The sequence below is a fragment of the Crotalus tigris genome, unplaced genomic scaffold, assembly GCF_016545835.1.
Source record: "Crotalus tigris isolate CLP2741 ecotype Arizona unplaced genomic scaffold, ASM1654583v1 scf7180000017611.44802233496:7321179, whole genome shotgun sequence".
Lineage (NCBI taxonomy): Eukaryota > Metazoa > Chordata > Lepidosauria > Squamata > Viperidae > Crotalus > Crotalus tigris.
The window spans coordinates 1,264,162-1,281,829 of record NW_024096511.1 but is presented as its reverse complement, the minus strand read 5'-3'; the positions used below and the strand labels follow the sequence as shown (position 1 = coordinate 1,281,829).

The following is a 17,668-nucleotide window of genomic DNA, read 5'->3' as shown; positions in this document are numbered from 1 at the left end:
CATTGATAATTCTAATCTCTCCTGGTCAGCTCCGTCTGCTTTTAATTTACTCACAAGTCTCTTTAAGATGCAGATGTGGAAGCAGGGTCTTGATTTGTTCCTGAAACTCAGGACAAAGGCGTCCTGGAATGCGGAGAAAAACCCCGGGCTCCGAGGGAGCTCTCACCCTCCGACCTCCAAATAATTAAGGAGGTCCAGGGGAGCTCGACCTGTTACATTCTTTATCTACTTGTTTTCATGCCATTTTCTACTGTTCCATATAAGACTTTGGTTGTAATTTTCAACACCCCATCTTGTCAAAGAAAATTTCATCATTTCTAAAGGCTCACTGAAAATATCAGAAATAACTGCAATTTAAAATGAGAGCCACTTTGGTTCAGGTTATACCAAGCTATAAATTTGGAGGCTTTGTTTCTAGTTGCACCTTAGGCACAAGCCCAACAGGGTGATCTTGGGCCATTTGCTCTTCAATGTATGATGGTGTAGCAGCTGAATTATGCTTCAGTATGTGATGACTGAAGCAGCTGAAGTAAATTATGTTTCAATATGTGTTTCTCTACAATTGATAAATATACATCAATATTATAAATCTTCAGAGACAGTTAAAACCTACAATACAATGGAAACTAATTGAATAAGAAAAATACAGATGGTGAGAGTCAGAAAGAGATAACATTAAGGAAGTAAGATAACCATATAGGCAAAAATAGTTGGGGTCTGAGAAAGGAAGAGGAAAGTAATAAAATAGATAAATAGTTTTTTTTATAGGAAATGGCTAGCCAGAAAGGAAGGTTGAATGGAGAACAGGAAAAGAACTTATTGTTTAAAATGGGGACATAAATATATCTGAGTTTAAAATAACCATTTAACTGTCTAATTTTTCTTATTCTTATTGTATAAGTGAATATGATTTAGTATGTTATCAGGAAATGTGTATAGGCGGACGGAAAGAGTGTAACCTCATACTACCTCAGCCAATGGGGAAAGAGGAGGGCTGTAGCGGCCGGTGATAGGGATGAATAAAAGAAGGAGATATTTTGGGTTAAAACTTTGGAGAGAACCAAGCTTTGATAGCTTCTCTCCCCGCTTATTGCAATAAACGAAACAAAAGGCCTTCACTGTGTCTTGGCTGGTTATTGGTCAGGCAAGCTTGCCTCTGGTCACAAAGAAAAGTAGCCAGGAGCACATAACACAATGGATCCTATGACACAGCTTGTAGTATAAATGGCTTATTTATTTGAGCATCCATTTAATCATTCAGATATCTAGTTCATGTCATATATGTTAGGCCTTCAGGTGATTAAACATTCAAATTCTGGCCTTCAAGTTCTTCAAGCAGATTATGATGCTGTCAACTATGCAAGTCCAGTTAAATTAATAGGGTAGGGAACTATGTTTATCTCTAACCTGGATTTCTATTCTTATGTGTCAGATCATCTACACTAGGGGTAGGCAACCTTGGCTCTTTTATGACTCGTGGATTTCAACTCCCAGAATTCCTGAGCCAGCCATGCTGGCTCAGGAATTCTGGGAGTTGAAGTCCATGAGTCATAAAAGAGCCAAAGTTGCCTACCTCTGATTTCTACACTATGCTTCCTGCAGCTAAACAATCATGTACAATCAATGTAAAAAGGCAAAGAGATCAATTCCTTTTTTAAAGCCTCAATCTTGCTCTAATTTTATAAAATCGAGCATCATGCTGTTTCTAATCTGGAGCTTTTTGAAGAATTATATCAACATTCTATCCAATTATACCTGCTGCTTCCAGACAGCATTTTGCAATATAACAGCCTCCTGTTGCCTTGCTTTTTCTTAAATAAGGTATGCTCCTAGAACATATTTAAGTGGTCTACAAATACAGCAGGGAGGAGAGCAAGAAGACACATCAGATGAGCATCTACAAAATTCTGTAGCACAAGCATGGGGTCTATATCTACAGTACTTGGAAACACAAGACAGGGAATTGTTTGGGCCCATGTTAATTTACTGAAATTATACAGCTATTATTAATCTTTGTTTTGAAATGAATTGTTTCAATGCCTATTGTTACCTTTGGATATTACATCTCAGAAAACAATATTGTTGTGAAAAATGGTTAGCTTGTATACAAATTCAGATATTTATTGTGCAAATAAATTCACAAGAGAACTGTTGTTTAGCCTTATTATACACCATATTTTCTATTTCGTCTGGCTTTTAATAATTCGTTTTAGGTCCCTCCAATAAAACATTTTCATTGAAATTCTGATTAAGTCTACTGAGTTATAGGAAGTGTAGGGAGAGGAGGGGAGGGTAGGGAAAGGAAGGGAGCTCCATTTTTGCATATTAATCTCCCAGAAACCACTTAGTATGTTCTGGCAAGTTTCAGATGGACTATGAGACCAGCAACAGGACAGGCAACCGTGCTCTGTTATAGCTCCCTGACAGGAGGAACGCGGAGGAATAGATGCACTCTGTTTTCTGGATAAGCTTCTAATGTCCACTGCTGGGAGGGCAGCTGAAACTAAGCACTGGGCCTATATACAACACTCCCTGAAATAACACACTCAAAAATAAAGGAGAGGGCCTGAGGCACACAGGTTATTGAAGCAACCTCAGCAGAGATTCATGCCTTTCTTCTTCTATATTTCAAGTAGCGAATAAGCAAAGTGGAGCATTTGGCAATGATATGAACTAGTGGCTGTTCAAAGAATTAACTGAAAGTAATTCTCTATTCCCAGAAGAAATCAATAGCGAAGCACTTCCATACCGTTGCCAAGAAAACTACATGAATGCATCTATGTAATACCCAGGAGTCAGGTTCAATGTGAAGGACTCTTTACTTTCACCTTGGTTCACTACAAGAGTGGCAGCATCCTTAGTACTGCGATATCTGAGAAAGAAGACATACATTGGGCCCACATTCATTCAAACATTTAGGGTACAACCCCCTAAGTGTCAGAAACTCTCATTAGCAAATAATTTTTAAAAATGAAGTGAATTCCCTGGCAAACAAAAGAAAAAAAAAAGATTGAACAACATATAAAAACGTTTTGCTATGAAGTGACAAACCAACTAGCAAGACAAAATAAACAATTATTTCTGTGCTGCTCTGCTTCCTTACCGGCTTTTAGCCATAATACACTCTAAATCTAATACAGAAAGAAATAAAAATTGCCATCTGCCTTTCAAGAGACAAGCTCATCTTGCATTGTTGTTTTTAAAGAGTTCAATAATTTGATATTCTGTTCCAAAAAGCCAATATAATTAGTGCATAGCAGAAAGAAGTACAGTCGTCAACAATATTCTGAAGCACACTGTTCAAGATCTGCCAAATTGATTTCACTGAACAGGAGACTGCAATATCACAGTTGATTGTTTATATAACTTCCAGATCTTATCTAATGCTTTCTGGGTAATTTTTCTTCTGGTGAACTTCATCCATGTGCTACTGATGGATTTTGAAGCTGATTAAATATAAGCTACAGACAACCAAGATACAAAAACAACAGCGCTATCCAATGACAGTAATGAGCTATTGATTTCAACAGTTACCTCAAACTAATCCTGATATCCAGCTCATAACATACATAAACCACACAAACTGGATTCACATGTTAAGCTAAATTTGGCAGATTCAGTGTTCAGGTCAATGGGGAATGGATAACTTGTTTATTCTACTTTATATCTCTTCTTTCTGCGAGAATGAATAAAATATTGTTGCAAGGGCAGCCCTTCTCATTCTGTTGCCCGCCAGAGATGATGGAATTGCCTTTCGAAGTTATAGACACATCTGAAGGGCACCCTATTTGGATACTCTGAACTAGAACCCTACCACACCTTTAGACTACAATTGTGGAAATGTTACTGAATTAAATAATTATATCCGGATACGCATGCAATGGACTATGCTATTAAAAACTAACAAATTTAGTATAGTATAAATCTTCATAGTCTAGATGCTTTTTAGAAGATATGGGGAAACAAGTTTCAGAAGATGAGGTCATGATTTTATTTAATGTCTCAGCACTCTTTATCATCCATAGACCCAGAATTAGCAGAAGAATCCATGACAGCACTACTGCACAATACACCTGACCTAATCAAATACACTAAGATTGAAATATCCATAATCATGGACCTCATCAACCTTTGCCTTACCACCTATTTTTAGCTTGATGGACAAATATATCAACAAATCAGAGGAACATCCATGGGATTACCACTCTGAGGACTCACAACAAAAATCGTAATGTAACGCCTAGTCTATAGCACTTCCATACATACAATTCAAAGTATAGATCTGGTGTGTAGACAACACCTTTGTTGTAATAAAACAGGAACAAGTAGAGAAGACACATGAAACTATCAACATTTTCAAAGAATAAAATTCACAAGGGAAGAAAAAAAAAACCCAACAATCTATCTTTCCTGGATAACCTCACCAACAGAGGCAATATCAGCAGATTACAAACATAGATCTTTTATAAAACCACCAACACTAACCAAGTGCTCCATTACCAAAGTGTACAACTAAACTGCCCACAAGAAAAACTATATAAGAACATTATTTTGACAAGCACAAACACATTGCAGCATCCTTGAATTTCTGAAAAAGGAAACAGATCATCTATACAACATCTTCCAAAAGTACCTGACTATTCAAGCCACGATAGCACAATCAACCCAAACCAACTAAAGCCTTTCAAAACTCTTAAGTAAACTAACAGATGCAGGAGCCCCAGAAGAAAAAAAAAACCCAAGAGTCATCTACAACATAAAGTGTAAGAATTGTAATAGCTACCAAGAAGGACAAACAGTCAGAAGACATGGACAGACCTCACAATGATTTCAGCTGGGAAACTGTGAGTGTCCTAGACCAGTGTTTCCCAAACTTGACAATTTTAAGGCATGAGGACTTCAACTCCCAGAATTCCACAGCCAGCGTTGCTGGCTGTGGAATTCTGGGAGTTGAAGTCCACATGCCTTAAAATTGTCAAGTTTGGGAAACACTGTCCTAGACCATGCTAAATCTAAAAATGCTACAGAATTCCTGCAAGCCTGGCACTCTGAAAAATCAGCCATCAACAGGCACATAGAAATAAACAATATCTACATACTGTCCAAAAGAGTAATCAATAAGCTAAAAGCCCACAACACCTCCTTGCCAGCGATCAACACCCAGATAAGCAGAGAGTAACACCAAGTCATAAACAATATTCCAATCAAGGATCTACCAACTCAGACAAACGATCAAACTGTAAACAACAGCCTAATCAACCACCAAGAACACTTCCACCAACACTGGCAGAGTGAGTTAATTGTACCTCTAGACAGATATTATCTAGTAGGGTAACCAAACTTCTGCAGGGAAAAAAACCAAGCTCAGAGAGCACCAAGGACTCCCAGTTCAACCCTGAGTTAGAAATATTCTCTTCTTTTGGAATTTGTTTCATTATACATTGGAATGATCTAAAGTTCTCTTGCTACTTACATAACAATGAAATGGCGATTTATTTTTAATATGCTGACGTTTATTATAAGAACGAGTGTGAGAGAGGGGGAGATTGGAACCTGAGCTTTGCTTTGGAATGGTTGTGGGTAGATGACATGAGCTGACATTATCCTGACACAACTGCAAACTTCTTGCTAATTACTGTGCTCCTGATGGGAAAAATATTACCGAGGAAGGGTAGGTTCTGCTAGCAGAAAGGCTTTCTCATAGTGAATATTCAAACCGGAAAAGTGTGCTGTTAATTGTAAGCTCCATTTCAGAACATACTGTATATCCCTTAAAGACTTCGGCTAAGTATTTAACATGGCAGGAAATATATCTGTTGAAATGCTGTTACATTAATATAATCATTATGAAGGAAACAATGATGGATTATATATAATCATCAGAAGCATTGATTTCTAAATCAAGCATCTCAAGTCACTTCCTTGCCAGGAAATTATCATCTACCCAGAGCATGATATGGACCTAAATTAAATTCGGCAACCAAATAATACAGTAGTGCATAGTTACTTTGAATGCATGAACTTCAATGATAATTTATTTCTTCTTTTATATTTACTTGAACAACAAACTGTGGTGAATGCTGTAGAAAACAGAACCAGTTTTTCAGGGGAGCCAAAAGGAAGTCATTCTTCATTTTGCAGTCAAATATGAACATATTTGGTGTAATATTAGATAGCTCAGATCCACTGTAAACCCGTTGGAACTGTTATTTTATAAAAGAAGGAAATGTAATTGCAAAGTATATTCTCTCTCTCTCTCTCCCTCCCTCCCTCCCTCTTTTCCCTTGATTGGGAACTTTTGGTTTTTCCAGATGACCACCCATGCTACTCTACTGAAACAAAAGAACAATTCTTCCAGTACTCTGAAGAGATCTTAGAAGTTTCTCACACTGAGAATGTGTACTCTGCCCCTTAGTGGTATTTGTTCATTCCCCTGCTCAGATCTTGTAACCAGATAGACTCTTCAGTGCCAAATCAAATTGGCAGTAACCGTAAGTATTGCAGATGGGATCATCCATATTATAATTAATGTTGCACAAGCTGAGAATATATTCAATATTCAGAAAGGAAATAGATTGGTTCCTCTTATGACTGAAAATATTTTGGAATCATTGTGAGTGAACATTTATTTTGAATTGCCAGAAGAATAAAACACACCTTAGCAAAGACTGCATAGGTGAGATTTTGGATTACTTAATTTATAACATATAAACATCTACATCAAACCTTACTTTATAAATTCTATATAACTGTGTTGTGCATGAGTGCACACATGTTTGGTGCCTTTAAGTCAGTTTTTTTTGGAACTGGTTTGCCTTTGCCTTCTTCCTAAAGCTGAGAAAGAATGACTGGTCTGGTTTGGAGTCATTCAGCTGGCTTTGTGCCTAAGGCAAGATTAGGAGAGACAGTCTCCTGAGTTCTAGGCTGGTACCATTAAACAGTACATCAAACTGGCTCTTTTGTGCATGTCAGCACATTCAAAACATGTTATTAGAAAAGTGGCACCTTACTGGAAATTCAGTAGTTAGACCTTGTGAATTTTGTTGCTTGTGCAAAAGCCCCAATTTTCAAGGTTTTTTCCTGCTTGAAATTACAGTTCTATAAAATATAACCCATGTACAGTACTTGGTGTTCTTCCCCCACATACCCTGATTCAAGTTCAGTAAGACTCTACAGAGGATAGAGAAAAAATATGTTATATGATCTTGCCTATTGTTCATGCAGTACAGTATATCACTCACAACTATTTTTATGTAAATTTATGTGCTATAAGCATTAACTCCAAAAATACAGACTACAATCTCCAAGCATTGATGTCTTTATCCTTTATTTTATTATATAGATATTGGAATCATTAAAACTGAATGCATTTTTTTTTACCAGCAGGCTCAGGAAATGTAAAATTCATCAATAATGTTATAATCAACTGATACAAATAAATACATATCTTCATTTTATGCTATTAGAGACAGAAATAAATATTTAATGAGGCTGTTCTGAAAGCAAGCAAAATGGAACAGTCTTTGTTATTCATTCACAAGCAAATCTGCCAAAAAGAAAGGAAATGCAAGCCTATCTGAATGTTGTTTCATCAATATTATCACCGAAAGATTGTCAGAGGAGCTACTTAAATGTTCATTACTTTACCAATAAGGCCACAATAATTATTTTATTAGGTTAGACTGGAAATATTTGTTAGTAACATCTCATAATACAGGTCTGATCAAATGAAACCTATAATTGCAGTAAAATTAAAGCCCGAGAAAGATGGGATTAAGAGAAGAATAAGATGACCAGCAGGAAGGTGGATGGACTCATATACAGGAGTGATGTATGTACTATTGGGAGACCTGAAAGAACGCATTAGAGATAGAGAAAACATATCTATGTGGTCATTAGAAATCAAAAACAATTTAATGGTACATAATCAATCAATTGCAGCAGAACAGTAAAAGGCTGAATATTACTATGTTTCCCGGAAAATAAGACCATGTCATATTGATTTTTGCTCCAAAAGACCCATTAGGGCTTATTTTCTGGTTAGGGCTTATATTCAGGGAAATACAGTACTAAATGTGTCTTTCTGGCTGCTGATCTTAACTGGAGCTTATTTTGGGGGTGAGGCTTATATTACAAGTGTCCTGAAAAATAATGCTAGGGCTTATTTTCCTGTTGGGTTTTATTTTCAGGGAAACATGGTAATACCTGCTTTAAGAGTACCAATAGAAGAGAATATACAGTATCTAGCTCAGGGTTGAACGGTGGAGTCCTTGGTGCTTTGGGAGCTTGATTATTTGCTTGCCAGTCAGTGGTGGGATTCAGCCAGTTCGCACCGGTTGGTAGCTAAATTTTGCTGAGTTCAGATAACTGGCTGAATGAACACTGCTTCTGGAAGTCCATTCTAGGCCTCAGAGGCCTAGAGGAGGCCTCCCAGACCTCGAACAGCCCTCTGGAAGTGCATGGATGCCACTTCCAGAAGTTCGTTTTAGGCCTGGGAGGCCTGCATCCAATAAGAGAACCAGTTGTTGAGGTATTTGAATCCCACCAGTATTTCATTAACCCAAGCAGGTAACATCATTAGTGAGAGTGAGTGTGGGTTTTACTTCCTATTTTTATACAGTAGTTAGCCCTCTCAAAGTTGGTGGGGCAGGGGTTTTCTCTTTGGAATTTCCTTGATTAGGGTATTGTTTTGTGCTTGGTTGTCTGGTGTTAATCCCTGCTTATCTGGCTGTTCATTCCATACAGCATTAACCTTGTGAACTCTCAAGCTTCCTCCTTCCGTTCTATATTCAAGATGGACAATATTTAATATTTATTTGCTACATATATGTAGGGATGTGGGTCTATACATATGTTGTTCATAGTATGTTTAGGTGTATGTCATGTACGTGTTTCACTTTGAGAGCAGGCAACTAAATTTCATTTTTGATGTGTGCCATTGTATCCACAGTATAAAAATGACAATAAAAGTTATCTTATCTTATCTTCTGGTCATTTTGTCTCCTTCTTAGCTTTTTTATTGTCTCTTTTGGATAATGTGTAAATGTAGTTTATGTGTCCACTTTTCTGAATGCCAAGCTTCTAGGAATTCCTTTTCATTTTTGGATTTAGCTTACTTTAGGATGCCCATTTTTTCTTGGCTGAAATTATGGTTGAGTCTGTCCATATGTTATGAAATTAAGGAATTTGTATTATGTCTTCTGACTGCTAATTGATGTTATGCTAGACTTCTGTCTTTCTGTCCCACACTGGCTGTTAAAGTCCTTGTATATTGTATATTATAGATCAGGGGTCCCCAAACTGTGGGCCATGGCTCACTACTAGACCGTGGCCTAATTGCCACTGGGCCATGTGCACCTTTTACTATAGGGTCCTCTTACATTCCATGTTGCCATAATCATCAAAATGCTCACAATACTTCACTTTCATTGTTCATCAGTGCTCTGATCAATTAAGACTTTCATACAATACCATAATTTTTTATGGTAGGCGTCCAGAGTCACTTTTTCGTGAGTTGGGTAGCCATATAAACATGAATGAATGAATGAATGAATGAACTACATTATCAGCCTTAGGACTCCTCCACACATCTTGCTTCCTACCATACAGAGACATACTACTAACCATTTGTCTTGCACATATTTCTACAATGCTTCCTCCATCTCATTAGACAACAGAAACAGTCCAAAATCAACTTTATGTGCCACAGTGTAGAAGTAGTGTGAATGTACATACTTAATACAAAATCTCTCATTTGGGTAATCTATGACATATGTGAAGAAGCCTTAGTATGGTGCAATCTGTGAGGTGTTACTTGGACTGGCAAATGTGCTGAGTTGTTGTGGTGGAAACTAGTCCAGAGTCCCAGAAGGGAGAGAGTGCATTCCAAAGGAGCAAAAGGCAGAGGAGTTTAGATAGTCTGAGTAGGAGGAAGAGAGTCAGAACAGCTACCCCCTAGGACATGGGTCCCCAACCTGTGGACCATGGCCCAGTAGTGGGCTGTGGCCCACTGGCCACTGGGCTGCAGGACAGGCTGGCCAATGCGTGCGCGAGTGCACGTGCACCCCTCATTTGCGCTAGCACTCTGGGTGCAAAAATGGGACACTGTTGCACATCAGGTGCAAAAACGGGCCGCCGCTGTGCCTCGGGTTGCAAAAACAGGCCGCCACCGTGCCTTGGGGTACAAAAATGGGCTGCCACCGCTTTGCAAATGGCAAAAACAGCTACCGCCGCATGGCGCAGAAACAAGGTGCTGAGCCATGCAAGAACAGGGCAGTGCTAGTGAGTATCAAGCAGGCACTAGCCCCACCCCGTTTGCAGCATGTGCATGCTTGCGGCCCCTTGCATATGCGCATACACACACACACATGTAAAATGCTTCCCCCTCCATTTTCCTCCGGTCTATCAATTGACAAAGGTTGGTGACCTCTGCCCTAGGAGTTTTCGGAGTAAATATGTAAAAGTATTTGGTGAGATTTCTGTCTACAGGCAAGGAATAATAAAGGATACTGCTTGGAAGAACCTCAGAGAGTCTTTCTTGGTTTCTGGAGTCTGACAGGGCCATTCTGTCTGGTCATTAGGCTATGCAGTGCTGTTTTGACTGTAAGTAGATCACAGTTTTGGTGTCTGCAGCTACTTTATTCCATTTTTTTAAATAGGAAAGGCTGATTTATCAACCTACCTTGGTTAATCCTTGGGAGAGAATCACTTTCATACATACCAAAAGCTCTTTTTTACATTTTGACTCTTCAGTAACTCTTATTCACCAGTTGTACCTGAGCTGCACAAACCCATACAACCAAAGTCAAGAGAGAAAGAAAAATAGCGGTTGAAAGATTGACAGGTTTATAAGCATGGAGCAACAGTGGGAAATTGTATGTGCTAATGTCATCTACTTTACCTTCCCAGTTCCTCCTCCTGACAATCCCACTGAATCATAAGGCTGTGAACACTATTAGTAGGAGTTACTCCCCTGACTTCCTGCATACCTAAAGGTGCTTTGAGGTAAACATATCTGTACAGGAAATACACCAATTCATGTTATAGACCTGACTTGCCTCTTTTACAGTTTTAAAATAGGCCTCAGTGTGGTTGAGAAAATGTTACGTTCTGTTCTAATAGGTCGATAAGGAAAGCATGATGGATAATATGATGCTACATTTACACACGAACTGGGGATGCACAGGAACCATTTTATGTATACTTGATATGTCACATTATTGGCCTTGTAAGGTTTCCTCCTTACAAGTTGGCAAAAAAAAAAAAAGAGTAAGAGATGGTCTGCCAATTTCAGTTTGGATGACTCAGCATGCTAGTAAATGCCAAATGATTCAGAATACATTCAAATACCTCCTTTCGATCAGAAGCAGGTTCAGCAGGTTGAAAATGGTTGCAATCCTCCTAGATCTGGGTCATCCCAGGAGAAGTGAGCATGGAGATTGTCATGAAAGACTGCATCAAAGGAGAAGGGACAAGCCACTTCCAAACATTTAGCACAGATACTGGATCCTCCTTTAACTCATTTCTTTAAACACTTAAGGCAGTGGTGGTGAACCTATGGCACGGGTGCCAGAGGCGGCACTCAGAGCCCTCTCTGTGGGCACGTCACCCCAGTCCTAGGCCTTCAGCTGGGTTTTATAAAACCTTTTCATTTTAGGCCTCCGCCGCCATGTGCAAAAAAAAAAAGAGGGTTCAATCAATCAGTCAATTTCAACTTCTCGCGGGGGGAAAAAATCTTGCAAAGTTGGAATTGATTGGATTGAACTTTTTAGTCCCACCCAGTCTGCTGTTACAACCACAGCCACGCCCACCCAATGGGCCATGCCCATCCAATGGGCCACACCCATCCAATGGGCCACACCCACCAGCACTCGACGATGTATAAGTGGGTTTTGGGTTGCAGTTTGGGTACTCGGTCTCTAAAAAGTTTGCCATCACTGCACTAAGAGCTAAAACTTTGCAATTTAAAACTTGAAAATTGTTATTCTTGGGAATCTCAAGTATATACATATTTGGGGGGGGGCACTAAAAAAGAAGCAAAGGTTTCTTCAATGGAACGGCATCAAGTCAGGCTTTGAAACGACCAAGTAAAGATGTGCTTTTCAGAGATGCTGAGAATTAAAATCATAAAAACAACTGCGGGGAAAAAATAAATAAATATATAAACTGCCTAACAATGCAGTTCATTACTGCAGGCTAAAACCCAGGAAACTCAATGGGACTTGTCATTTTTTTCTGAGATGATGTCAATTTAGATTTTCTCTTCAGCTTTCTCTACCAGATTATTCACACTAGGTGATTTTGTTTTACAAATTTTAAAAATTGGAAACTTTGGGAAATTGCTAAGTAAAACACTAATCTATACCAGACTTCTCCAACATTTCCGGCGGGGGGGAGAGGGGATGGTTCTGTGTGAGTGGCCGGAAAGCACGCATGCATGTAGCTCCATTTGCACAAACGGTGTGCACACGAACCTGCCACTCACACAAATGGACCGCGTGCACATGCTTGCTTCCTGCTTGTGCAAGTGAGGATGGGCATGAGCGCGGCTCGGCTGCAATCCCTTCATGGCCCACTATTGGGCTACAGTTCATAGGTTGTGGACCCCTGCTCTAGTCTATAGATATAGACATGAGGCACATTATCTTTCTTCTATCTCTACTTTGGGAATCAAATAAATCTGACAACAGATAAATGAGATCAAACTTAATTTAAAAAAATAAGAAATAATATAAATTTAGTTTGAAATAGTGATACATAAAAGCATTCAGTGGTAAAGCAAATTAAAATAAGTGCTATTCATATCAAGAATCTTGACTTAAACAATCACTCTCTCTCAGCCACTCACCTCACAGGGTGATTGTTATGGGGAAAACAGGAAGAAGGAAAATAGGAAAAAAGGAATATTAGGTATGTTCATTGATTCGAGTTATATATAAAAATAATATTGAAAGTTGGATAAAAATAAATAAATAAAATAATCTTCGTATATGAAAAAATGTAATGGAAAATACGTCTATAGACAGATATAACATGCAAATGCATATACTATATATGCAGAAAGACACATGATACTAAGCAAACAAATACCAAACACAAAATATTAAGAGTTAAGCACACAACATCAAAATGGAAAATTAATCATACTCAGTATTACTGGGAATTCTTTTTAGATAGCCATTTTCCTAAAATATTTTCTTATTATTATTCCTGGATTTCTCATCTAGATTCCCGGAGTCTTGTCAATTAATTCTGAGGCTGCTGTGGAAATGAAACAAATCACATTTCTCTTTTCAGCCTCAGTTCCCAACTTTCATTGTTACTATAAAGACAAAGCCTTTTTCTATCATACAACAAGAGAAATATTTGAGGGTAATCTCTACATTTGAATGTAGTTTGAATGTGGAGATGCAGCTCATTGTCCACGAATGTGGTGTTGGAGCTTGTCTGTTCATTCACTGCAGTATAGAATTATTCCAGCATGTGAGCTGCCAACTAAATATTGAAGTGGAAAAAATATAGCACAATTTTAACATCTCATTTTCTGCTTATAAGCGTCAGGGTACTGCTGCAAGGCTGTTTTGGATTCAGCTTGAAAGCATAACTACAGGCCGGAATGAAATGCTTATTCTTCTTCATAAGCATAGGATTTTCTCAGGGGAAAGGCACTGAACTTACTCTCACACAGGATATTTATTGCTTGCTTATGAATTTCTAGTCTGTCCTACTTCAAAAAGAACAACAATAGAACAACCACCAAGCAGTTAAAATGAATCACCCCTAATTCACTACAGTTCCTATTAAAAATAATAATGACATCTCCATTCAGGATAGGTAAAAAGAATGATGAGATAAGATAATTTAAAGCCCTTCAAGATTTGGGACCACATTACCTAAGAGACTGTATTCTCTGTGTTTTTTATTCATCCAATTTGATTTAGTAAGTTGGACATGCTATAGGCCCCATCAGCCAAGGAATAGCAGCTGGCAGTTACTAAGAGGTGTGTCTTTTCTGGCCTAGCCTCTGCTTTCTGGAACATTCTCCCATCAGAGTTGAGGATGACCCCAACCCTGCTGGTGTTCATAAGGCCTTGAAGTCCTGGCTTTATGGTCAGGCCTGGGCCCCAAGGGTTGTGAAGGACTCTGTTTCCTGGCTATACTGATATCTATGATGATTTTTTTCTCAGATGTCATATATATTTAATTTGTAATACATTGCAATTGTTTTTAATCATTTTACACATGAAATTGTTCATTACCCAGAATCACTTGCGTGTGATGGGTGAAACTAAATAAGTAAACAATTTTTAAACTACAGTAATACTTCGGTAGTAGACTGCTTCGAAACGCATCAAATTTGATACTCAACACATTTTAACACAAAAATTTTGTCCCGGTACTCATCGTTTGTTTGGTACTTGATGCACAAATTAGAACTTGTCAGTCTCAGTTGCCTCATGACGCTACGTTTTCCTTATGGGAAATATTTGTTTGATAGTTGTCATTTTTGTTATTTGTCACGCCTCCTGGAACAATTAACTATGAGTACTAAGGTACTACTATTTTAAATAAAACACTAGGAGCATGAAAGCCATATATCCTTCTGTGGGGAGAGAATTGCATAAAGTGGAGCTACCACTGAGAAGACTTCTAACTTTGTCCATACATCCAATCAGAAAATAAAGAAACTCTCAACAGGTCCTTCCATAATCAAACTGGATGAGTCCTTCTGTTAGATTTTTAAACGATTCATTTAAGAAACACAGTAGCAGGGAAAAACACTTTTAATTTAATGAAATAGTGGTAAAGAGGATCACAGTTTCTCTTTTTAAAGTTCATTTTGTTTTAAAGCACAATGATATTTTAATTTAAAACATTTTGATAGTATCTTCCTATAAAACGGACAAACAGTTCCTTGCTTCAGAAAATCTACAAAAAATGATAGCAGCAATAATCTGAAGTTTAAAATGATTAAAACAAATAATATAAAATAGATTAGGTTGGAGGCTCTCAAGCTTTCTTGGTTTATATATCCCTAGAAGTTCTTAAACCATGCATTGTGAGGTTCTGGGGCATCAAAGCAAATTCATTAACAACTTAACAATTCCATTTTATTAAATGGTAAAATATCTCATGCTGTCCCTATAAGTCTGCTGCTGCAGTTTAGGAACCACAGGATTTTAGAAGAATCTCTGAAACTATTAACAATTTGTCTTATAAATAATGGCCAAAGACTAGCCAAAATGAACTTAAAGTTAACTTGCAATTATTTAGACACTTAACTGAGAGAAAAAGAAATAAATTGTGTAGAACCACTTTATCATCCACTGAAATGAATGCAAATTTAATAGGTAAAAAGTTTTATCAAGTTAAACGTCTGAGTAAATTTATTTAGGATCAAATACTAAGCCCTTACTTTACACTTCCACTTCTTTTACTGCAGTGAAATTTAGGTGTCAGGCGCTTCTACTGAACTGCAGCCAATATTCTTTGTTCCTGTAGAAAATAGTCAGGCTCTGCAAATATCCCTGTTCCATGGGAATAAACAACCTACTAAGCAACACAAGCTTTTTCAATTTCCCTTAAACCAGTAACTTGGATTATTTATTATTTCTGTGGCAGTTTTTGGTATCTGGTGCACTGTTCACTTATGCCAGAAATAAATCCTCAAGCAAACAAAGAGTCTTAAGTGTGCAGGGATGGAAAATGAGACCAATCAAGAAAGACCTCAGTCCTCTTTGAACCTGTTACATACCTGTTTTTGAACTTAGGTCTCTGTGTCTAGACAATAAATGGAGCTCTTGCCATTTTCCTCCACTAGGTTATCATTTCAGCCATGTTTTTCAAAGCATAGCATTATTGCATCTGTGGTAACTAGAGAGCTTTTTACTCCCACTTATCAGCTGTATGTTTTCCTAGGGTGGCTTGATAATTGCTTTTTCAAAGCTCATATTTCCATTATGATGTATTGCTTTAAATGTTGGTGCTAGAATAAGTATTTACTTTGAAAAACGAAGTTGGAAACTATTTGAGGATATCTTGACCTACAGCTTATTCCAACGAAATGTTTACTCACTTACTATACAAAATGGTCAATATGAACCCCAAAGGTTGATAGCGCTATCCATTATTGTTATTACTTGTTAGTACTGTTAATTAAAATTGTATTAAATTATTTTCATATAATAAATGTTTGGTGGGTCAATGAACAATCTGGAACTTCATGAAGTTGAAGAGTTTGGGGGTGCCTGGACTAAATTATACCTACCGGCTCCATTTCCACACTACAAAGTGTTAGTATGTAGTTAGTTAGTATGTAGATCAGTCATAAACAATGAAGAGATAAAGAACTTGTGGAGAAAATAATGCTTGGTTATTATTTTTCTAGAAGTCTTTTGTGTATTTTTTTTCTTCCAGCTGATAAAAGCATCTAACATATATAACAATATTAACTCCCATTAATGGATATTTGGCAATTGGTTAAGAAAGAGGTACTTCCATTCCTATCTATTATTTTTTTTCCTTTACTCCATGGAAGACTTCATATTTAGCAAGAACTTCTATGGGCAGACTGAGGGAGCAGCCCACTGTTCTTTCCCCTGGTGTCTTCTAGGAATTAAAGGGCCCTGGAGTTATGACAGAATAATAGAATAACAGAGTTGGAAGGAAACATGAAGGTCTTCTAGTCCAACCCCCCTGCTCAAGCAGGACACCTTATACCATTTCAGACATGACTTCCAGGAATTAAAGTTAATGGAAGAGGAGGAAGTCCTGCAGCATGAGGAAACAACTAATCAGTCAGAATAGAGCTGGAAGGGACCTTGGAGGTCTTCTAGTCCAACCCCCTGCTCAAGCAGGACACCTTATACCATTTCAGACATGATTTCCAGGAATTAAAGTTAATGGAAGAGGAGGAAGTCCTGCAGCATGAGGAAACAACTAATCAGTCAGAATAGAGCTGGAAGGGACCTTGGAGGTCTTCTAGTCCAACCCCCTGCTCAAGCAGGACACCTTATACCATTTCAGACATGATTTCCAGGAATTAAAGAGTTAATGGAAGAGGAGGAAGTCCTGCAGCATGAAGAATCAATCAATCAATCAGAATAAAGCTGGAAGGGTCTTCTAGTCCTACCCCCTGCTCAAGCAGGAGGTTGATCCTATACCATTTCAGACAAGCGACTGTCCAATCTCTTCTTAAAAACCTCCAGTGATGAAACCCCCACATGGTCTGAAGGCAAACTAATTAAGAACAGGATCAAATTGCCTCTCTTCCCCTTTATTAGTAGAAGTTTAGAGGAGATGCTAGCTTTGGCAGAAGCAATGGCAAGATGCAGCCTGTTACTTTGGTTTTACACATTTTTTTCAAGTGTACTACTAGAAACAATACATTTGAATTTATAACAGTGATTTATAACAATAGGATAAACTGGTGCTACTGTTCTTTTAAAAAAATGAAAGTAAAATCAAATCCACCAAGTCAAATAAGTGAATATTTGTTAAAGGTACACAGGATATCCTGTATTAACATTTGATTATCTAGATTCTAGACTGTAAACTTTGCAAAATAACTAGGATTAGCCCCATGATGATATATGGCATGGGAGAGTCCTTTATTTATATAAATACTGCAGAATAAGAAGTCAGATTGGAAAGCATGTCTGCTTGAAAT

At 37.9% G+C, this 17,668-nt stretch overlaps 1 protein-coding gene across 11 annotated transcripts in view; it reads right to left on the bottom strand.

Annotated features, from left to right (window-relative positions):
- Positions 1-17,668, bottom strand: part of MAP7 (microtubule associated protein 7) — a 103,765-nt gene that overhangs the window by 46,467 nt on the left and 39,630 nt on the right. Inside the window, exon 1 of one of the 11 annotated variants that reach the window (XM_039323257.1) lies at positions 13,893-13,941. The exons of the other annotated variants lie outside the window; for them this stretch is intronic. Coding sequence (XP_039179191.1) covers positions 13,893-13,926 — 34 coding nt within the window. The 5' untranslated portion in view covers positions 13,927-13,941. Of the gene's footprint in view, positions 1-13,892; positions 13,942-17,668 lie in introns of those variants that run through there. 11 annotated transcript variants of the gene reach the window in all.